Raw genomic sequence first — 23453 nt, 5'->3', positions numbered from 1 at the left:
TGAAGTGATGGATTTAAATCCTTATCAACTGCTGAGACAGGTGCTTAAGCAACACTTCTCTTCTAAGTATACCTATCTGTGAAAAGATCAGGTAGTTCCCTAGTGGCACGCTGTAAACGTGTATCATTAATAAAGCTCAGTAAGTCCTATTCTTCTGCCTCTGATCCCTTCCACGCATCACACAGAAGACACTCAGCATTTACCTCTGGTCTGCAAACTCAGCAAGGCAGCATGGTACTTGCAGTCACTGCTGAGATGCAAGTGATGCAGAGCAAGATTGTTTTGCCAGTATTATGATGAAGGGTAAAACCTACCTTTCATCACACACAACAAAGTATTAATTCCTTTAACAGATGTAATCTGCAGTGGTGCTGTCATCATCTTGTTCAGTGCAAGCATTCTTGAGGTTTTGTTCCATATTAAGCAACACTTCCTTGTACTCCCCACCTTAAATTCATTTCATACCAAACATTATCAAACTGCAAAATGTACGTACAAAAGAGTAGTATGACACACCTTAGTTTCAGCTAGCAAATGTAATAAATTAGAAAGGAAAGCCCCAAATCACTTTGTCTTTAAATTCATTTTATTCTTCTGAAGCTGTCTTGTCATAGCTTTTTTAAAAATTAATCATTTGTATCTCATATCCGGGTGTTATTACATTGCATAGAATGCATGGAATTATTCAGTTCACTGAGTACTAGCTAGAAACAAGAAACTGCTGGAGACTAAAGAAGCTTGATTTTGCAATTTCCTTCGGATAATACTCCTGCGGAATTGTCAACTGAAATGACAATGTTTCTTGCTGTTATTGCTGGTCTGTAGCAGATTATACTTGAAAAGAAATTCCTAACCACAACATTTGATGGCCTAAATGCTGTGGATTGAATGCAGGTGATGCCCAGAGTCTGTAGCTGATTTGTCCTTCCAGCAAACCCCTGTCTTCCTGCTCCACACTGGAGAGCTATGTGCAAGAACTGATGCAGAATACCCCTGTACTTTGCAGGCTGCCAAGTCAGGCTAGTAGTATGGCTGAAAGCTGCATTTCAGCCACCCCTTGTAAGCAGAAGCTAGAAAAGGGGCAGCAGCAGCTGTTGCAGCTTGGCAAGGAGGGATGGAACTCTCAACAGCCACAAAACGTGCTTGTAGAAATCTGCATCTCCCCTGCCATAACAAGTCCCCTCACTTGAGTGCTGTTGACTCTGCAGGACAAATGGTGAGCGGTGTTTTCAGAGTTGGACATGTGCTAAAATATCTGTATTCTTTGCTTTTCATATTTATGGTGAAAATTACAGGAAGGTCAACATTATTCAGGGTGAATACTAAAATACTGCTTCACTGATGACAAATTTTTGCCTGAAACACCACTCACTGGATAACGTCACGATGGAGATCTGCCTTCCTAAAGTCTAGTCTCCTTTTCTGGCCAGTAAGTTGTTTGAATTAAATGATCACTATTGACAAAATTATCTTTCCTGCTCTTTGTCACACAGGTGTCTCTTTCCCCATTGGCTGAGAGGGTTTCATCTTGCAGAGCAGACTTCTTCCGGAGAACCCATAGGACAGCAATACTGAAGAAAATGGACACAGTGCCCAACACCAGTGTCAGCCCCAGGTACATGTATCTGAGAGAAAAACAATCTGTCAGAGCCTATCTCAAAAGCAAGGCACAACTAGAAGGCAGTAAGGACACATTTATATTTCCATGTGATAAGTTAGGAATGTGTTCAAGAAAAGTGGTAAGGAGATGACGCTGGAGCTCACCCAGCTCACTGCATAGGCTGTGACCAAAAAGGGTCTCAGGCATTGTCTGACTTCTTCCTTTTCGATGTACATCAGTAAGAAGAATGCTAACGTTTCCAGGGCAATTAATTTTTTGCTTGTCTCATAAACAGTACCAGTTATACCAAAAGCATTCGGTGGTTGTTTTGCTTTACAAACGTAATGACAGTTGCAATATCAACAGCAATAACAGTGTCATTGTTCTTTGTTAGGAATGAGTCCCAAATGATCTTTTGTTCTTTTCTTCAAATTTCCAAACCATGATGTGCCCCTCATTTTTTAATTTTATTTAATTTAATTTTATTTTTGTTTATTTATTTGTTTTCCTGGCATTGAAACCTCAGCAGCTGACTTATTCTCTCTTTTCCCTTTTATCATTGTTATTGTATCATTGTATCACCAGAATGGAGCAGTGATGAGGTTCAGCAGCCCTTCCACATATACACACAGAAGACTTGCTAAGAAAATTTGGGGAAGGCTCAGTAGAAAATTGAGATTTTAACTGATTTTTTTTCCTGAATATTTAGTGACTTCCACTAATATTGAAATATAGCATGGACTAAAAAAAGCCTAAACCAGAAGAGAATGCTAAAAACAAAGCATTCTTGCTATTTCTTCTGGCCAAATTCTATCATTCAAGATCATTTTTTAACCGAAATTTTCTGATAAAAATTCTACCAGTGCTGGCTGTACATGTACTTAAAGAAAGCAAATTAAAGAATGGGTGGAGAAGAGCTGTTACCTGAGTGCACTGGAGTCGTAGAGTCTGCATGCTCCTCTTCCCCCACATCTTTTGCTTCCCCATTTCAGGCAAGTAGTATCTATTGCCACTCCAAAATATACTGGAGCTGGAATCCCAGCTGGGTGTATTTAACAAAAAAACAGAGGCAAGATTACTTTTCAGGGTGACCAGTTCTGATCTAGACAGGCACTAACATAGAACATTAAGTGACACATTCAAATAGCAATGACACTTTCACACTTTTTACTAATTTAAGAAGTCACGACTTGTGTTGCCCAAATGAACACTTTCTTCCCTATGAAAAATCAGGATTGAGTCAGAAATGAAACTGATCATTAGAAAGCCTGCTGAAGTCAGCAAGCATCTTTACCAAAGATGGTAGTGAACTCTGACCTATAGTACACCTATACTTAGATTAGTTCCCTCAGTGACTCATAAAAATACACCTGAAAAATTATTATTATGAATTCTCAGCCTTATCTCTTCTGTCATGCTTGATGTTGAATAAAGAGAGACAGAAAGTAGTTTTTGTGTTGGCTTCATAGTACAAAGGATCACTTGCCACCTCTATATGTGTTAGCAGGGTACATTTTTACTATAACTATTTCACAGCAAGAGGATTTACAAAGTCACAGAATCACAACATGTTTAAGGCTGGTAGGGACCTCTGGGTCCATCTGCTCCAACTTCTGCTCATTCAGAGACACCCAGAGCAGGGTGTACAAGAGCACATCCTGGTAGCTTTTGAAGATCTCCAAAAAAGACTCTCCATAGCCTCTCTGGGCAACCCATGCCAGTGCTCTATCATCCACACAGCACAGATGTTCTCTGTGATGTTCTGAGGGACCCTTCTGTGCTTCAGTTTGTGCCCAGTGCCTCTGGTCTTGGCACTGGGCACCACTGAAAAGAGTCTAGCTCCATCTTCTTTGCAACCTCCCTTCAGGTATTTATACACATCAGTGAGATCCCTCCTGAACACCTCTGAATGGAACAGTTCCAGCTCTCTCAACCTCTCCTCGCAGGAGAGGTGCTCCAGTTTTACAGATATAAATTTGCACCTCCTTTCCAATCCTTCTCCTATATTTTTTAAAGTCATGTAATGTTAACTTGTCAATTAGAAGTTGCTCTTTCAAACAATCCAAGTTTAATTCTAGGACAAGTAATTAGTGAAGACATTAAAATACATCCAAGAATACGTCTGGACTTACCAAGTACTCTTACTGCCAATGTGTAGATACCAAGTGCAAATGATTTCAAGTGTGGTTTAATGCATCTAAAAACAAAATGTTAAGTAGAAATATAGAATTGATTGTAAATAATTTGAATCAAATTAGAAATGAAGGAGGAAATAAATGTTACTTTTCTTTCCTTGATGGTATCAACTTCAACAGAATCACAGAAATATATAAATAATATGATAAAATCATAACAGCAGCAAGGGATTCTAAACATCTATATTCAATACCCCATTTCAAGGTGGGACCCTTTCAGATAAGACCAGCACTTTGGAGTTACTTATACAAGACAAGAACACTGTGTAAAATCATGCATCATAATAATCCTTTACAATTAAAAATATCTGAAATCATGGCTAATAACCTGAATTAGTAAAAGGTATTTAGGCACAATATTGTCCTTACCCTGTGTCTAGGAGCAAGATCAAACTTCCTGTAAAAGTAAATCATTCAAACCACTGTCAGGCCATTTACAGCTAGACATTTCTGAGTTTGTATAGGGGCCCAGAACAGATATCAGTGCTTTTGGCTTGAGAACAGCTCTGCTCCAGCCTTGGGCAGGTGGCTCACCCAGAAAAGTGGGAGTGGTAGGGCTGAGGACAGCTACTCTTCCTATTCATGCTATATGGAACTAATCTAAGTGTGCTGTTTCACCCAGTTTGGCTATTACAAAACCTAATCTAGCTAGAGTCTGTGCGCATTGATGGTCCCAGTCACCCGACTGAAATGGGTGCTTAATATGTGTGGTGACTAACAGAGGTGCCTCATTGTGCTACTTGATAAAATTCCCTACTGTTTCAGTCATTTCTTTCACTATGAAAAATAGGCTGAAATTCAGTTGTTACTATGAATTAGCAGGTATGGCTAATGTTCTCTGAAAGGGGATAGGCTCAGTTTCTGTAGAAATTCATGAACATCCCTGAAAGACATTGTAGAACTAGCTCTTTTGCTCCCCATAAGTTTTGCCTAGTTTTGTTTTTTCCCAATGTAGTTGCCAGACAGCAGTAAGAACCCATATTATTGACTGTACTTGGGTCATCCTCCCATGATTTTGGGACATTGCAAAATGGCATGAAGGTTATGTATGGAAGACAAAATCGAAGCATAGACAGTTTAAAAAAAAAACAGCATTGTATGCTTCTCTTGTGATTCAAGTGTTTTGTTCTCTGATGACCTGATCGTGGTGTATCATCATACTGTCTGTTACTCATGGTTTATACAGGCATTGGCATCTATGCAGAACTGAGTGCAGTAATCTTTGTTTTGACCTCAATTATATATGCTACACTAGCAGGCTTCAGTCTAAAAGTTCTTTTAATCAAGTATAAGGACATGGAAAGCCAAGGATGGAAGATAAAAATTCAATATTTATTATGTGTTCTGTTGGATTTATATCCTTCTCTTTCAGATGGAAAAAAAAATAATTGTTTGAGCATTTGTAATACCTTTTCACAGAAAAGGTAGTTGTCTGAGATCGTGAAAGCCAAATCTTTCAGGAGACCTGAGTCTTCTTTTTCACTCCTAATCACATTCCATTAATAGCTTGTGCTTAAACAACAGCTATCTGAAGAACAGGGTTTATTTCCTCCACAACTTCAGGGCTTTCCCAAGTTCCCTGGTAATTGTAATTAGCATAATACCTCTAAAAAAGACATTTCAGCAAATGACTGTCACCAGCTACAAGTGTATTTCAGTGATTTCAGTCTTGTAAACCCCTGAAGTACATGTCAATAAATCTTACAGGCTTTTAGGGATTTAGCAGTATTTGTGCTTCATGGCAGCGGCAACAATGGCTGCTCATCTAAAACCATAAGATTGCTTAAGTGCTGGAATATTATCAGAGATGACAATACTGAATAATCTTACAAACAGGTAACTTGTTAAAAAAAAAAACCACACCAAAAAAACCAAACTTAAATGAAGTCTGCAGCTTGACCTTGGGATTGCTTCTGAAGAGCATTTGTTGCTGGTTTTTTTGGTTTTTTTTTTTTTTTTTTTTGTTTGTTTGTTTGTTTGTTTGTTTTTTTTTTTTCTGGGAACAGAAGCACACTTTCGGTTCAGACAGATTTTCAGGGAAAGCAGTCAGTGATGGATTTCAGAAAAGCAAGCACGAGCTTAAAGTGGAATTGTGCCCGCAGGTCACTTACAAGGAACAAAACAAAGGGATTGAACTTAATGAATTCTGTTTTATTTAGCTGTGCTTTGGATTCTGACACCTTCAGTTCAGCAGAAAAACACTTAACTCCTCAGTTTCAATTAACTTGTATCTCAAAGTAAAATAATTTTCAACAGGAACAAAAGCTACTGGAGCAGAACCAATAAAGCCTTTTTTTTTTTTTTTTTGCTTTTATATGCAATTTTTTAGGACTGATATTGAAAAAGCCCTCCAAGATTTTCTAAATACATCCACTAAGCTGTAAGTCCCCTGGGAGCAAGTGGTTGGGGCTGCAAGGTGCAAGCATCTCTGTGCAATTCAAGCTCAGTTTCAGCTTCGTGTGGTGGAGACAAGATGGAGATCTGGAGGCTAAGCATGACAGAGATTGTGCAAAGGCCCTGTGTGATATCACAGCTGTACATTTTCACCCACATGCTTCATGGATATAAGGTAAAAAACATGTGGAGGGATATGGGAAGGAAACTGCATCCTTACCACTTTTTATTCAACAGAAAATCTCGCCTTAATAGGGGCAACACAACTTCTGAACTTGTCAGTTATCCTCCTCTTGGGGCACAGTGAGTGGGGAAAGCTATGCACTATGCACAGGTTAAGGTGCAGATCTCACTGTCAGTGCCTGTGGAGATCAGTGGAGAAGTATCCTCACCTCAACCATTTCTGTAAGCCTCTGTATGAGCATTACTTCTGGCTCAAGGGTTGTGCTGGAATCACAGCTGAAGTTACATTTCCTTATTTAGGCTTTTCCCTATAGTCTATATACAGCCAGTTCTAACACTAGCTTTTTCCATGTGGCATAAAAACACTGTCCCATTCCAGAAAGTTTCATTCAAAAGCAAAGAAAATTTGGGTGTAAGAAAAAACAAAAATAATAAATCTTAGTTAGAGAGTATTTAGTGTTGTTTTGTTTGAGAAGTAGAACGTACACATCTGGAAATAATTTGGAAAAAGGAACTGAGAAAGAAAGCCTTCCAAGGCAGAGTGGAGCAGCACTTACTTAGAATCCAAAAATTGCAAGAAGCTGACAAAAACCCAGATTAATCACTGGAAGTATTATGTTCCTTTTGCACTTTCTAAAATTAGTTTAGAAGCTTATACTCGGTGATGGACAAACAGTCCCAGCAGTTAAGTACATAGTGGAACAATCCTTTGGGACTAACTTTTAATAAACTCATGATTGTTACAACAGAAAAAACTCCAAAATAAAAAAACAGCTCATGCAAAATCTTTTTTATTATTATTATTATTTGAAGAGGGAAATGTAGGATATAACAATGATATGGAACAATACAACAGACTTGAGAAGAGAAGAGCTGAGGGTATGTAGATGGTTTGCATTAGGTCACTTGGGTGTATGTGTATACTGGTATACATAGGATGGAGGGAAAGCTGACTACCTATAAGCATATACATGCACACAGTGGTATGTGTAAAGCACATTTCCATTCAAACCATGGCTGTTTAACTCTGTTCTGGTGGAGTAAAAGATATTAAGTGAAGCAGAACCTGACATAAATGATAGCTAGGCATCCTATATTATGTTTAAAATCAGAAACATATAGCATGTATCTGTAACTATAAACACACTGTTGTATCAATGGTAGAATGCCTGTTAATAAATGAAAAAAAATAGTTTGAAAGCTATCTCACATTTTACAATATTAGGGAATAGAAGGAGACCCAGTTTCACACATCAAAACATCTTGAAAACATTTGCCAACGTTAGCAGAAATAATGATTGCTTACCTTAGAAGAAGTATGTATCCTGGTGTGCCACCTACTGACAAAGTATATGAAGTGATAACTGATATTACCAGAAAGTACAGAAACATTTTCGGACACTCATTTCCTTTTTGACATGGTCCCATCACAGCTGAGGAGCTTCTTGATGGAGATTCCAGAATCCCTACACAGCTGCAGTTAAAGAATACCTGTAAGACAGCAGGTAAAAGTGTGTGATAACCAGAGTAGCAAGAAAGTGCTCAGGAATTGCACATCATGCTTTTCTGGTTAGCCAAAATTTTAAATCCTAACTGGAAAAGGTTTTTCCACAGGAAAAGGCTTGTTAGTTGAGGAAAATTTTATATCTCTTCTTGGAATTTCTAATGGAAACAGCAGTTGAGAGAGTTTTAAATGTGGGTGGCAGATCGCTAAAAACCTCAGGAGTTTCTGGTTGGAGAAGACATGCCTTACTCATTTTTAATTCACTCACTCTCACAGAACTGGGCTATGAGGAAATCATGTATGGAAATGAAAGGCTCTCACAGTGTTTTTCCCACTGCCGTTGGATGCCTGGCAGCCGGCAAGACATGCAGAAATGTAGGTGATGCCATTCTCTCCACAGATAGGATCCCAGTCATTCTGGGAGCACATGCAGCCCAAGTTGCACTCTGACAACAGGCCTTGCTCATAATCAACCTTCTGCTTGGTCCTGCAGGAAAAAGAGGAACAGCAGTGATATTTTCTGACAGATGTGGAGAAAATTGTTATCAGCTCACGGGGTTTGTGTCTTTAGGCCATTCAGGTGTAGTCTCTTCCTATCAGTACAGCAGGGTAGATTCTTATTTCTCTGTTGTCGAGAGGATTTCACAATATCAGAAAGGGATTTCATAGAATCACAGAATCACAGAATGGCCTGGGTTGAAAAGGACCACAGTGAACATTTAGTTTCAACTCCCTGCTATGTGCAGGGTTGCCAACCACCAGACCAGGCTGCCCAGAGCCACATCCAGCCTGGCCTTGAATGCCTCCAGGGATGGGGCATCCACAGCCTCCTTGGGCAACCTGTTCCAGTGTGTCACCATCCTCTGTGTGAAAAACTTCCTCCTCATATCCAACCTAAACCTCCCCTAGTTTAGTTTAAAACCATTCCCCCTTGTCCTATCACCATCCACCCTTGTAGCCATTTCCCTTCCTGTTGATACGCTCCCTTCAAGTACTGGAAGGACACAGTGAGGTTTTCCCAGAGCCTTCTTTTCTCCAAGCTAACCAAGCCCAGTTCCCTCAACCTTTCCTCATAGGGGAAGTGCTCCAGCCCTCTGATCATCTTAGTGGCCCTCCTCTGGATCTGCTCCAAGAGCTCCACATTCTTCTTGTACTGGGGACCCCAGGCCTGGATGCAGTACTCCAGATGGGGCCTCACAAGAACTGAGTAGAGGCGGACAATCACCTCCCTCTTCCTGCTGGCCACTCCTAATGCAGCCCAGAATATAGTTGGCCTTCATGGGCTGCAAGCACACACTGCTGGCTCATGTCCAGCTTCTCATCCACCAGGACCCCCAAGTCCTTCTCAGCAGGGCTGCTCTCAAGGGGTTCTTCTCCCAGTTTGTATAAATAACCTGGGATTGCCCTGACCCAAGTGCATTTATCCAAACTGAGGAAACTACCTTGCAAGACAACTCTATCTACACCTTCATCTAGCTGCTGATGAACACAACCACCATGCAGTTCCTGGGGCTGTAATAGCAGGGCTTGGACCAAGTGTACCTCACAGCTAACACCATGGTTAACTCATGGTTAATTCATTAAACCTTCAGTTTTGGGTTCAGAGGCTATTAAACACCATGCTCAGCAGCACACAGAGACAAGGAACAACTAATTGAATCTCACTCCCCTACTGAACTCTTCACATTTCCTGGAATCCCTGTGTTCAAATGATGGGTCCCATGGCAATAATAATTAAAAAATAATCAGAAAAATAATCTGCACTTGTGGCACAAAACCCAAAGAGCTGAAGGCAGCAGTCACAAACAGGTTGTGACACAATGCCCACTGGAATAGACAGAATGGTTTCCACTGCTTTGAATCACACTTCTGAGAAACATATTTAGGTCACTTTTTCAACAACATATACTTTCTGGAATACAACAATCAAGGAGTTTTCTTCACAATAGCACTTTATGCTGAAGTTTGCCCTTCCCAGCATACCCATGGTAAGATATGGTCAGTCCAGCTATATCTGAGTTCTCACAGCCCATGGCAAACAATGAGAGCAACAGAAGGTAACCAAAAAAAGATGATCCTAGGGAGATTTTTGCAGCCCCTAAAACATTGATTCTGAATTTCTTCATGATCAGTCCGCCAGAGAATATGCCAAAGGCCACAGCAGGAATGTTGATAAGACCTGAAATCAAACAGAAAAATTTATATTATTGAAAACTAGCTCAGTGGACTATCCTCCACAGCAACTAAAGCAGCAGCACTAATAACATAAAGCAGTAAAATATAAATCTTCTTCAAGTTGGGCATTTTATTTGTCCAAATTTCTGTAAATGTGCTGGGACTGCTTTTAACTTGCTCCTAGGGAAATGCTTTATTGGTAGGTCTTTGAAAGCTTAGTATCAGCAATACCTTTGTTAAGATCTAGATAACAACATTCTAATTTCTCAAGCTAGGTGGTTTTCTGCGCTATAAGTTTGTCAGAGGAGGGATCATTATAGTGTTGATTCAAATATTCCTAGTGCTGTTCCTCATGAATGGTGCTCTAGGCTTAGAGAAGTTGCCTGGGACATTGGGCTGCTATGGACAGCCAGGGTCCTGTGGGGTTCTGGCACCCTCCCTATGTCTCTATTCATGTCCTTCACCACAGAGCAACAGAAGGAGCAGCAGAGGCCATGCTCCTGCAGGGCTGTGCTGCCTGAGGAATCATAGAATCACAAAATGGCTTGGGTTGGAAGGGACCTTAATGGTCATCCAGTTCCAATTCCCTGCCATGGGCAGGGTTGTCACCCTCTAGATCAGACTGCACAGGGCAGCAACCTGGCCTTGAACATCCCTCCAGGGATGGGGCAGCTTCTCTCCTTCCCTTTTGCACTGACAACAAGAGCCCAAACTGTAATTCTCAGGGGCATATTCAGTTTTACCCAGTGTTACAAAGCCTGGAGAAAGACCTGCTCCTTCTGTCTTTATTGAGCCATAAAACTAATGATTCCCCAAAGAAGCCTCAGACAGGGAGAGAGCAAGCGATATGCCATCACAGTCACACACAGGAGATTTATGTAATTTCTTCAGTTTTGGTTGTTGGAAATGCTCCCCTAGCTGAGTTTTGTATCCCTAAAAAATACATATAAGCCATGAGCACCCTTTTTGTAATAGGCTTCAGGCAAACAAGTGGAAGAGCAGTGAAGGAAATATGTAATATTGTGTGACCACTGACTCCTACTGGAATAGTTCTGCTCAAAGCTGTGTCCATATTGATAGATATGGACAAGATAAAAAAAATTCTGTGCAGTACAGATCTATTTACATCCAAAAGATGTAAATAGAGACCACCATAAAAGAATCTGCACAATCAAGCAAGGTACACTTTTCTGGATTTCATAGTTACTGAAAATGATTTTCCCAGCTTTACCAGCTAGCTTCAGAACATTAAATTCTAGTTTGCACAGAGTTCTGTATTTGTTTTGCAGCTTTTATTTCATGCTGACATCTAGTGGTGCTGAGCTGAGCGAGTGTACAAAACAAAAGGAAGTACAAAAGCATCCATGCCCTCAAACATATGATGAAGTTTCTGAAGTTTATTCAGATTTCAAGCGACTTGATGAAAAACACATATTCATGTTGGCATCTGATCTCCCTACTAGGAAGTACACTGGGATCTCTTGAATTTCTGGCTTGAGTATGTGTTAAATCCATCTGCATGCATGGAAAAAGCAGTGCTGCATGCATGGAAAAAGCAGTGCTGAGCATTGATGCTAGAAGTATGCTTGATGTTATAAAGAGAATTATTCCATCTGGCAAAAGCATAAGTCAGTACTTTGGCAAGTATGATAGCCCCATTCAGTTACTGCTGAGTTTCAAGAGACTTCACTGGGTGGCATTTTTCATCTGCATTCATGTGAAAATTATATTTCAGGGGATTTCAGAAGTAGCACCCAAAGCGCAGCATACGTAAATGTAGAGTCACAACAATCTCTTGTGGGTGCCCTGTCCAAACACTTTGAAGCTGCAGCTTTTCCTGTTCTCTTTTTCTTGGGGAGATTGGGACTGAGTGTGAGAGCTGCATGATGTACCAGAAAGCACACACACCATGCTTGCCCATTCCTGTGCACCTCTTTTATTCATACATATGTTTTATGGCCTTACAGATCAATCTATGACTTGACACTGGCATGTCCATATGACATCATGGAAAACAATACTGTGCATATATTTATGGAAAATAATACATATACACCCTTTTTCTCTCTAGCATGTTCACTAGTTTGTGACTATTGAAAAATATCTTCTTCTAGCCTCCAGCATGCTTTGTTATTGATGTTACAGTGCTTCAAATTGCTCTGACAATTCAGATGTCCTTCAAATATATGGCAACATAAATATATGGCAATAGAAATAGAAAACAAAGAAATAGAAAAAGATTGAAGAGGAAAGGAAAGAGAAATAGACACTGTTAGTACAAGCAAGCCCTCAGATTTCTTAGCAAGAGCGGATTGAAAGAGGAAGACAAGGGAGAAAAGGGGAAAACCCCTTGTTGTAGTGATGATCACTTGGCCAGGACCCTTCCCTAGCTAAGCTGTCACATTTTCTCTGGTGGATGCTTTGTGAAATCAAATGGATCTTAATCCTCACTCAGTTTGCACATACCTGAAAGCTTAGCTCCAGAAAATCTGTAAATACAATGAGAAGTACTGTGCTGAATGCAGGGATTGTTTTCAAGACTTTCTCTGGCGATTGCCTATGCCTGAAGATTTCTCCTTGCTTGTAGGGGTGTTGTGCCAGGAAATTCCAGCCTCTGTCTTTAAGGAATTAACATAGCACAATGGATCACTACAGCTTTTCTGCATATATATACTTTGTTGCTGTGCAACTAAAGCTGCTCTCAAATACGGCAGATCCCTCTGTATTGAACAGACGTAAACCTCTTTTCTGTCTAATGCTGTTGAGTCACTGTACCTCAGAAACTGAGGCTGAGTAGGTTCAACAAAGTGGACAGTGAAGTTCACCATCCTGAAGGCATTCTCAAAAAGCAGCCATCTCAATACTCAATGCTGCCCCTGCAGCTAAATGAGAAAGGTATCTTCTTCCTATGAGTCCGGCAGAGCAGAAGCTCAGTGGTGCCAGCAGAACCAACACTGCCCACTCTCAAGCTGTCCATACAGTCTGGGGTGACTAACTCTTTCTTAGATAGAGTTAGGGCAAAAATACTTTATTTCCCTTCACCTACATTGCACTGACATAATGTTAATTTTAATTCATATGTTATATGATCATTTATATGACTTTAACTTCCTCTTACTTAACATCAACCTCTTTGGAAAGTAAGAAAGAAATATCACAGCCACTTTATGGTCAGTCCTTTAGCATGCACTGAGTTGATCTTCATTTTGTTGAAATAAGTGGGAAGCCAGCAAGGAAACAAATTTATGTCAAGTATTTTAAAATAAATTATTTTTCAATTTTTCTAGAAGAACTGGAAATGAAGTATCAAATTGTGCAATCTTTTACAGATAAACTATGAGCTACCAAGTGCTAAAGCAGAAATAAAGTAACTTAATTTCTACAAGCAACTACTTAAAAGCCAGATAAGGAAGGAAGGGAGAAAAAAAACATAGCCTCAAGAGCAATTTTCCCTTTATGTATGCATACGCCACTCCTAAAATGTCCATTTTTTAAGGAATCAAGAAGCAGATATAGCATTACCTATAACAAAATTAGTTTTTGAAGATGTTTGCCCATACTGTTGTTCAATATATTTTGGCTTATATGTCACCATGCCAATTAAAGAATTGAAGTGAAGGATACTTGCACACAAATAGAGACTGTAAACTGGATTTCCAAAGAGGTTCTTCAGTGATGGCAAGAAGTCTGTAAGACAAAACAGTAGAAATGACAACCAGACCAGAGAGGGAATAACTGCTGTGAAATATGTTTTGTAATCTGTGTCTTCCAGAGGAGAAATGCAGGACATTTTGGGGGGAACAGAGTCCCACTATGTAAGAGATGCACTCCTGGATGGTGGGAATGGTGGACTAAAGTACTAAGAATCAGCTTTCCAGAACAGCCATCTTGATTTAGGTATCTTCTTTTGATCAGAAAACAGGGCTCAGCTGTTACTCTGTGTCCTCAACAGCTACAGCATCTTTCAGCTGAAATTAGGAGCAGATGGTGCTATGCACAACTGACAGTAAGCACAGACATTGAGTTACAGATTGAAGTATTGAGGGAAAATACTTTTGGCAAAGTAGAGCCAAGGAAATGCAGTTGTACAAAAAAAAGCACTTTTGTTAAAATAGAGATAGTCTCCTGAAGTACTGTACCTGGTATGTTCCTATCCTTATTCTGATCAGCCATTGTATGCATTTTATGGATGACTATAAAGAAAAAGAAGGTTTACTAGAAACTGAGATTTTTAGTTTTTGACACCCCACATCTGCAACAGCCAAATTCTGTGAATGACAAACTTTTACAGTTTTGTTATATTTGCTGTACCACTAGCATAATTTTAAAACTCTCAGCTGGATAAATTCTACACGCAAGAGCAGGTCTACAGAACAATTAAGAGACCCTTTTTGTGCATTCAAATTATGTGGAAACTGACATCTGAGGGAAAAAAAATACTTCTGAGGTTGTTAAAAAGTTTGAAAGCTAGTGAGAAAAAGACTCAGCAGTCAGGACAGAAGCTCTGAAGACTTGCCTTTTGCCATCTCAGCAAACTTCATTTGTGGTTGATAAGATTTTTGTTGCTCTTTGTTATCCTGAGTGATGAACTTAGACTGCTCAGAGGAGGTGCTGGAGTCCTTTCTGCTCTCTGGTTTTGGGAGGTGCTTGGGCAGGAACCAGAATGGAATACCAGCCAGAACACTGATAACACCTGCTATTAGGTAACCCAGCCACCAGGCTCCCACCCATTGCACATCCTTGTGAGTTATTGTTATGCTGTCTGGAGAAAGTCAAGAAGAAGAAGAAAAAAAAAAAGTTGTTTAAGGAATGTTTGCTGATAGCAATGAGGATAATTTTGTGGGAACTTTTCTCCAGAGAAGTCCATTCTCCTCCCACCAGATTTAGCTGTGCCATGTGTCTCTGTGGATAATATAAGAGCAATTTAGCAATTTCAGGGAAGTGACAAGACTTGCTGATTCCTGTGTCACACTGGTGTCCCGTTCCTGACACCAGAGTGTCCCAAAACTCTGCTCACATATTCCCAAAGATGCTACGAGGATCAGGATACAGAGTGGTCCAGTTAAAAACACTGCTGCCCCAACTATGCTGTTCTGTTTAAGGGTCACAAGCCCAGCTAGAAGAAAGATGTTGTATCAGGAAGAACTTAGTTAAGATCTGTTGCATGCATTGCAATACCTGCTTTCTAGGCAATGGTGGTCTATTGGAAAATGAAAAAGGAATTCTCTTGGCAGGAGCCTCAGTCCTGTCACTTCCTGGTGCCTACCGTATGCCCATAGCTACTCACCAGCACAACTCCTGAGGGCACCAGAGCTGAGGCTGTGCTGGGGCTGAGGGAGCATTGGGCCTCCTATTTCTTCCATACTTGGCCTTATGGATAGATTTTACTGCATGAGGCACTGCATTGCAGTCATCCATTTTATCTCGGAGAGTAGCTGCTCTGCCCTCATTAGCCTTTTATCTATAAAAGCTAACTTAATAGCTCTTTAACTGGAACACATGCCTAAAACAGGCATACTGGAACTTAAGTGATTTTTTTAAACTTGATTTTTCTGACTTACCAAGGTCTACAAAGCCAATGTCAACATAAAGTTTGGCACACAGAGATCCAAGAAGAAAGCCAAATATTGGACCTATAATTGCAAGTGTCTGTACGCAGCCTGTAATGGAAACCAGGGGATTGTTACTCTTCTGAGTGAAAGTGAACATCAACTCTTGCTGCACAAAAAACAGTATAACGTGACAGGTAACAAGTGAGACAGTCTTAAAATACTAATCCACCTTTGCTCTCTTGTGCATCAGTTACTCAAATTAGCACTTTTGCAAGAAGGAAAAAAACACAATAAAATTTCACACACTTCAACGTCACTTTGATATTTTGTTGTTAAAGAACAATTAAAAACCAAAATTCAGCCCAACATAATAAATCAGGGAATTAGATAGCCTAAACTTAATAATGGCACCAATCTATAATTACTATAAACTCTTTAGCTGGCTAGATTAAAGTAATTGGAGAACAAATATCATTTACCAAAATAAACTTCGAATTGTGGTAGACAATGAGCAGGCAGAAAAATCACTTTGCTTGGTATCCAATCTTAACATATTTAAAAACTCCTTAAGCTAAACATTCCATATTTTGAATGTTCAAAACTGATCTGGAAATCTGGAAAGACTGAATCTTTTAAACAGAGATCCTGAGGTTTTTCCAAGCTGGAAACTGTGAGAAGAGATGTTGATGGTGAAAGACCTTTCGGTAATATTTTAGGTGAATACTCAGAGCTCTTCACACAATGAATACAAGAAGAAAAAGGTGATCCAGTTTTTCAAGCCTCAATTACTATTGGTTGTAATCCTGTTTCAGTCTGAAGGGGAAGTCATGAGTGCCTGCTGAAATTCTATTTTAAGTGCTTAAAATAACACGTTTTTATCACTTTCCAGAGAACTAAATGTGCACAGAGGCTCAGCAGTCTCCATTCAGAAGAATTAGGAAGATTAGAGTAACAGCAGGAACCCTAGGACAAATTCTTTCCTCAAATTAAGATAATGGAACTGTGCTAGTGTAATTAAAGGGGAACTTGGAACCCTTAATGTATATGATTGTTAAATAAACTTTAATATTGGAAATAATGCAAGTAAAACAATCAGGGCAAGTTAATTCAACAACAGTTACTCCATTAGTAAAAATGACTATATTTTCTCTAAGGAAAAATCCGTTAGGAAAAAAAATGTGAATTATTTACTTTACCAATGTATAAGGCAGCATTTTCTTCAATGGCATAATCATCAATGTATGTAATTCCCAGAGGCTGGATGGGAGTTTCACCTATTCCACGCAAAAGATTTCCCAGTAAAACATAGATCCACATGGAAGAGCCTGCTTCTTTTTCACATCCTGGATATATCACAAGAGAGACAACAATGTGTTTTTATCACAACAATTTTACAATGAATGCGCAGGACTTCTAAAATGCTTTTAACGTGGGAAAAGCAGTGGGAAAACTGTAAAAAGTTTTTTGGGGCCAAAGGTGGTGGTAGCAGTTTTAACCCCATGAGACTGAGGAGGACACAGAATCACAGAATTGCCAGGGTTGGAAGGGACCTCAAGGATCATGAATCTCCAACCCCCCTGCCACATGCAGGGCCACCACCATTCCACCTAATGCTAGACCAGGCTGCCCAGGGCCCCATCCAATCTGGCCTTGAACACCTCCAGGGACGGGGCATCCACAACCTCCCTGGGCAGCCTGTTCCAGTACCTCACACGTCTAGCAAGAACTACTCCAGGTAATTAGTAAAACGTATTAAGAGTTGGCCAGTTTTATAAATATCTTAGCACCACAGAACATCCACAGTTGGACCCACAAGGATCTTCTAGTCCACCTCCTGGCTGCATGCAGGACCACCCAAAATTCAAACGCTGCATCTGAGAGCACTGTGCAAATTCTCCTTGAACTCCGGCACCTGGGGCCGTGCTCACTGTCCTGTGCAGCCTGTTCCATGCCCACCGCCCTGTGGTGCAGACCTGTCCCTCACCCCCAGCTGCCCTCCCCTGACACAGCTCCATGCCGTTCCCTCGGGCCCTGTCGCTGTCACACAGAGCAGAGCTCAGCGCTGCCCCTCCGCTCCCTGTGAGGAGCTGCAGCCGCCATCAGGCCTCCCCTCAGCTCCTCTGCTCTGCGCTGAGCACACCTCAGAGGGGAGGCAGCTTCTGGCTGTGCAGAACAGAGGGCAGTGGGCAGGAAGAGAAATGAGGAAGTGGGTCTGCAGTCTGGAAGGCCTAATCTGCTGTTTCCAGCAGGACAAGCACTCAAATGCTCATTTCCTGACAGAGATAAGACCAAAGCTTTCCAAGGGTCCTGTGTGAGTTTGGGGTTTCTGCAAGCCATGATGCTGCAGAAAGTTGCTGGAGAAGAGGTGGCAGCCTGAAAAGACATCTGAAAAGGCATCCTGAAAAGACTATGAGTAGTGGCAAATGTTCATTTGCCTTTAAAAAATTTGTCTCGCTAGGAAGATCTGGCTTTTCTAGGGGACGGATCCTTCTGATTCCAATTTTTTTTTTTTCATTCTAATAAAGTCAGCGTTTGTGAGCCTTCTGGTATGTTCTAGGGTGCTCACCACAGTATGTAAAATAGATTGCTCTCACCTGCATTTATTTTGGCTTGAGATTTTTCCAGGGCCGAGAGTGGAGTTTGGCTTTTCTCCTGCAGACATGGAGAGATGCTAACAGTTGAATTGATGGTGGAAGGAAATCTTTCATACTGATATCTGTTTACAAACCAAAGTTGTTTTTTACTCTCCCAACTTAGAAGAAAAAAGAAACAAACAAATCTCTTGCCACCATGGAGGAGAGCACTTAAATACAGCACTTGAATGCAGATTTTATCTGCATCTATAATTACAAATGATCTGTTTGTAGTGAATAAATGACACTTGGTTTATACTGTAGTAGTGTGTGAATATTCCCCATTTGGTTCTGTCTGTCACAGTGATGCATTTCAGTTTAACAAGAAATCTGCTGTACTGTGATACATTAATCTGTACTAAAGAGTATCAGACAGTGGGTGCACACACTGACTCTTGTTTGATACTCAGATTGTCTTCATGATTTGTCATCTCTTCACCAAATCTTTAATAATTCTTAAACCATGTCAACATATGGCTGATATTTGAGCTCATAGGCTAATAGAACTTAAGTTGATTAAAACTTAGGGTGGCATGTGTGTTAAAATATTAGCTCTGCTGTAATAAAATAAGTCTTTGTAATAAATATTAGATTGAATATCCACATCTGTATACAACTATTTTTGTGGACCTTTTCACAGTCATTGCTTACATATCTCAGTGAACTAGCATCCAGCATGCATCGCCCAGTTGGAAAATACCAATCACTTTGCGCTTACCGTCCCATGAAGAACTGGGGCATTGCAATTAGGAATGTTCCAGCTGACATAATTAAGCAGCCTGCTCCAATTATTCTTGGCCTGTGAAGCTTCGCTCCAAAGTAGCTTACAAAAACTATGATTAGGAGGTTCCCTTAGAGAGTACAAAAGGAAAACTAAGTTTAATGGCTTGTTGATAAAACACCCCCTAGTAATATTATTCACAATGTATGCAGCCATTTCAGGGGAGAGGGTTGACTGCATGTGGTTGGTACTTCAACCTCTTCCCAGGCATCTTTACAGGAGCCCAGTACTTTTCATGATAAGAAAACATTTGGAAAAACAACTGGAAAAGATAACTATGTCCAATGGTAGAGCAACAATGCTTTATATACCAACTAAGATTTCATTCCCATGAATACCACAACTCACTGAACAGCCAAGAGACAAAGCCAGTAATTTGCAATAGTAAGAAATGATTTCATAGTCCTAATCTTAGTGCAAGGCTGGACAATGAACACAGATTACACAGAATTTTGTACCCCTACTGAAGGAGAAAGAAGGCTAAAATTTTTTCAAGTTGTTGAATTCTCATTTTTCTGTTAGCATGTCTATTAGTATTAATTAAATAGCAGATAAGTATATCAAATCACAAAATATTTAGGACTATGTTGATTTGCTTGTGTTAGCAACCATATCCTATCCAGTGTAATCACATTGATAGTCATAATGATTACTACTAAATAAACCTTGCTCAGTTTTAATAGTCAGAGAAGATGCATACAAACATTTTTTCATAGCAAATTGCATCATATTTTTTTCTGAAAGCAAAAATGAATTTATACAGCACGTACCAATTTCAAAACTGCCATCAATAACACCAACCAAAGAGGAAGGGATATCAAATCTTCTTTCTATTTGCGTGATAGTACTTTTTAGATAACTTCCTGACAGTGCTTTAGCAAAATAAACAAAAGATAATGCACCAAGAAATATCTGTGAAAGAAATTGACAGTGATTAAAATCAGGCAGATTGCTTTACTTTATGAGTTATTTCTAAGCTGCTTCATATCTGCTTTAATGTCCTAGTCTGACTCAGGATTGGGCTTTGGAAATGAAATTCTTGACCCCAGTGCTTCACACTACAAACAAACAGAATAAATTCCTTCCAAAATAGTTAAAGTGGAAGATGCACTCCAGAAGGGCACTATAACAACTAAGGGCTCTTCAGTCTGTGGGACAGGATTATATCAAGCCTGAAATAACTCCCCATACTGAAATGCATGTAGGATGGTCCTCAGAACCAGCTGTTCCACTCCTACAGTGCTATTGCTTAATGTAAACACAGCTTTACTAAATTTACTAGTTCCAGGGATACTCACACACCATGAGCTTGATGTTGGAAACCACAAGTTTGCCTTCTACCTTCAAATATAAGCAGCATTAATTGAATATATATGGCTGCTCTTTGCAAAAAGCGTCAAAAACTTTAAACAAAAAATTAAAATACACAGTTTTGTATGATATACAGAGAGACCAAGACTCTTGTCCTTCTCCTTCGGTCTGACTTCTAGGCAATCAGACTGGAAGCTTTTCCAGCATGCTGGAACCTTGCCAGCGCAACACTCGTTACGACATCACTTTTGACAAGGCACATTCGTAGTAATATTGACATCACTGTTGGATGCCAGTTCTCATGTCAAGGTTCAGAAATAGCTCTGTGTCACATTCATTGCATTTTTTCTTTATACAGAGCTGGTTATTTCTCTTTCAGAAGCACTTTTGTTTAAATGAACAGCATCTTGTTCTTATTTCCCATGATGAAGGCTCTCAAAAATCTCTCTATTAAAAATACTGCCTTAATCTCTTACATTTTCTGTGTGTTTATGCTCTTGGATCTTAAATAGCAATGTGAAAGCAACTATGGTTTTCCACAAGAAAATCATATAGGTGAAATTAGAACTGTCTAATTTCTCTGTCCCTCTGGTACACCTTTTTCTAGTGTGTTTGGAGCTGTTCCTGCAGAGGGATGGAGAACATGTGCAACAGTGGAAAAATACTCCTGATTTAGATCTGGGACAGAGAGGTGCACAGGATTTCACTTTCTTCAGTGGTCTGTAAATGACTGTAAGTAAAATATCTAATCCTATCTTTTCTGTTTATGAAGGTAATTTTGAAACACAGGAATGCTGGTAATTAGTTAAAAACAAAACAAAACAAAAAGAAACAAATCACCACCACCACCACCACATTATTATTATTATTATTATTTTTAGTCTAAAGGTTAATCACAACGTTTTGGTTCTCAGAAGAAAAAAAAAAAAAAAAAAAAATCTGGACCAGAAAAAATCTGAGCTGCAATATTATTTCTTTTCTATTTTTGGATCTAATAAGCTGATTCCTAACTGGCTAATCTATGATTGGAGTTTTATTCAGTGAAAGGATTGGATTATTTTAGAGCAAATGGAAGAACAATGATAAGATTACTATTGTGCTACAAATTTAATTAATACAGCTCATGTTCTGTTTCAAGGCAGGATCCCAATTCCGGGCCTTTACAGGAGCAGGTAAAATCGGGAAGAATATTGAGGAAATAAAATGTTGATAGCAGTTATTAGACTCATTAACATGCCTATATCTGAACTGCTTTGCTTAATTTGTAGACTTCAGTTAAATAGGCATTGGTCTTGGTGACTTAATTGGAAGCTGAACCAGGATCTGTGAATAAATTGCCTGTATCTTCGTTCATTTGGAAGAACAAAAATTAAAAAAAATATGCAATCTGTAAAAAGCTAGGGAAGGCTGATGAATCATTTTCCATGTAACTCAAATAATCTTTCTCACTGTTGTATGGTGATTTATTGAGACCTCACCCAGGAGTCTCAGCATTTCACAACTTGGCTTTGGAAAGTGGGTAGAGATGACATGCAAAGCATCATATTGTCTTCTGTACCCCAGGTGTCCCAGAAAGTGGGGAATCCTCTTCCAAGGGGCAGTGACCTGAGGTATAGCCTTGCTGTAAGGCAGGGGGCTTCCGTTGCATCAGTGTAGTACTGTGGGGTACCAGGAATGCTGATAAAGCAGAGATACTTCAATTCAAAGTGCTTTCATAGAAAGTTTTCTTGAATCAAGAATCTTACAATAACATTGGACTCAGAACACACAGATCATAATACAAATAATATTTCCCAGTGCTCGGAAGGCTACAATCTTAAAAATGCCATCTGTACTAACATCTGTCTGTCTGACTGTAGTATCTGGCTTCTTATACTCTGTTCTTAACTTCACGAAAATAGCATGGTGCAAGAAGGAGGATATAACTGACCCTTCAGGATGAAGATCTCATAACATGCAAGCCTCAATCAACATATTATATTTGAATATTGCCAAATGTTAGGCAAATACAGATCAGAGGCAGATATTATTGTGGCTTTAAAGTGTCTTTAATAGTTTTGTACTGACTCACCAACACATAATCACAACTTACAAAGGGTTAGTTTAGGAAAAAAAAAAAAAAAAAGTTTTTTAAGCCCCTACCAGAATATTTGAAAGTTCTTACACTACCTTTATACCTCCACAACATGATTGCTTTTCTTTGGAAGTAGAAGATTCAGATTTGAATGAAGATCGGTCAACAGGCAGGATTGTGTTGTTCAAGAATAACTGAGCATTTTCTTTTGAAGAAATCTCCATGATGATATCCCCTGCCTCTAAACCAGAAAACACGAAGAACATTTTTAAAGGGCATCCTTTCAGCTCAGCCTCAAAAGTTTGTCATGTGACAGCAACGCCCTCTTGTACTATTTTCCCTACAACAGCAATTATCAAACTTTACAACAGAATCTGACCAGTGCACTGGATGTTTAATTAAGGAAATTTGCAATCCACTTGCCTATCATAATGAAGATTAAATCGTACTCAGTAAACAATCTTCATCTGCATTCTCGTGCTATCATCAATGTGATTTCATTGAACATTTGGCCAAGCATCATCAGCAGACTAAGTGAGGCTCATTAACATTTTAAATCACATTTCTGGAACCTATATGTAAGTTCACATTTCTAGATGTGACCATGTCTGCAGAGATTTCTCAGAGCTGATCTCTGAATTTCCCACATATGTGGGACATTGAGTAATTAGATCAAAGGAAATCTAGTCTTGTTAATGAGGGACTTGAATTGTTTTAGATTGAAACATTAGCTCTAATCGCCTGATGTTAGCTAATGAGTTACACAAGAATAAAGAGGTTTAGCTCCCTTTACCATTTCAGATAGGGCCTTAGGGCTCAGTGGTTTTGTCAATTGTTACAGGAAAAATGTGAATTTGCTTCTTTGCAGGTAAATACAAAGAAGTAAAGAAAACCTAAATGCTGCACTTTGGGAACAGAAGGTATCAGTAATTCTTAAATCTCTACTTACATAGTACAGTACTTGGTTCTTAGTTTCAATCTCTCTAAATCAGATCTGTAAATATTTATGAAATCAGCTTCTGTGTTCACATTTGAGCAGCACTGTTTTATA

The 23453-nt window shown here is 39.5% G+C and overlaps 1 protein-coding gene across 2 annotated transcripts; it reads right to left on the bottom strand.

Moving 5' to 3' along the window:
- Positions 1-580: 580 nt before the first annotated feature.
- On the bottom strand, positions 581-22641 carry SLCO1C1 (solute carrier organic anion transporter family member 1C1). Of its 2 annotated transcripts, XM_031597802.2 has the most exons (14): positions 22498-22641; positions 19788-19929; positions 18955-19087; positions 18198-18319; positions 16800-16946; positions 15613-15711; positions 14568-14813; positions 13574-13738; positions 9860-10055; positions 8198-8363; positions 7679-7863; positions 3733-3797; positions 2525-2642; positions 581-1625 (listed from the first exon to the last, which is right to left on the bottom strand). In XM_031597802.2, exons 1-14 carry the CDS (start codon positions 22624-22626, stop codon positions 1403-1405), a joined length of 2136 nt encoding a protein of 711 aa, XP_031453662.2. In that variant the 5' UTR covers positions 22627-22641; the 3' UTR covers positions 581-1402. The 2 variants fall into 2 exon arrangements, with proteins under 2 accessions (XP_031453662.2, XP_090002156.1); XM_090146030.1 differs by lacking the exons at positions 13574-13738; positions 14568-14813 and having other exon boundaries at positions 22498-22626.
- Positions 22642-23453: the final 812 nt, after the last annotated feature.

Source organism: Phasianus colchicus, chromosome 1 (genome assembly GCF_987193195.1).
Source record: "Phasianus colchicus chromosome 1, bPhaCol1.hap1.1, whole genome shotgun sequence".
In the NCBI taxonomy this organism is placed as follows: Eukaryota; Metazoa; Chordata; class Aves; order Galliformes; family Phasianidae; genus Phasianus; species Phasianus colchicus.
Note: the sequence above shows the minus strand (reverse complement) of the source record. Positions and strands in the feature narration are given on the sequence as shown.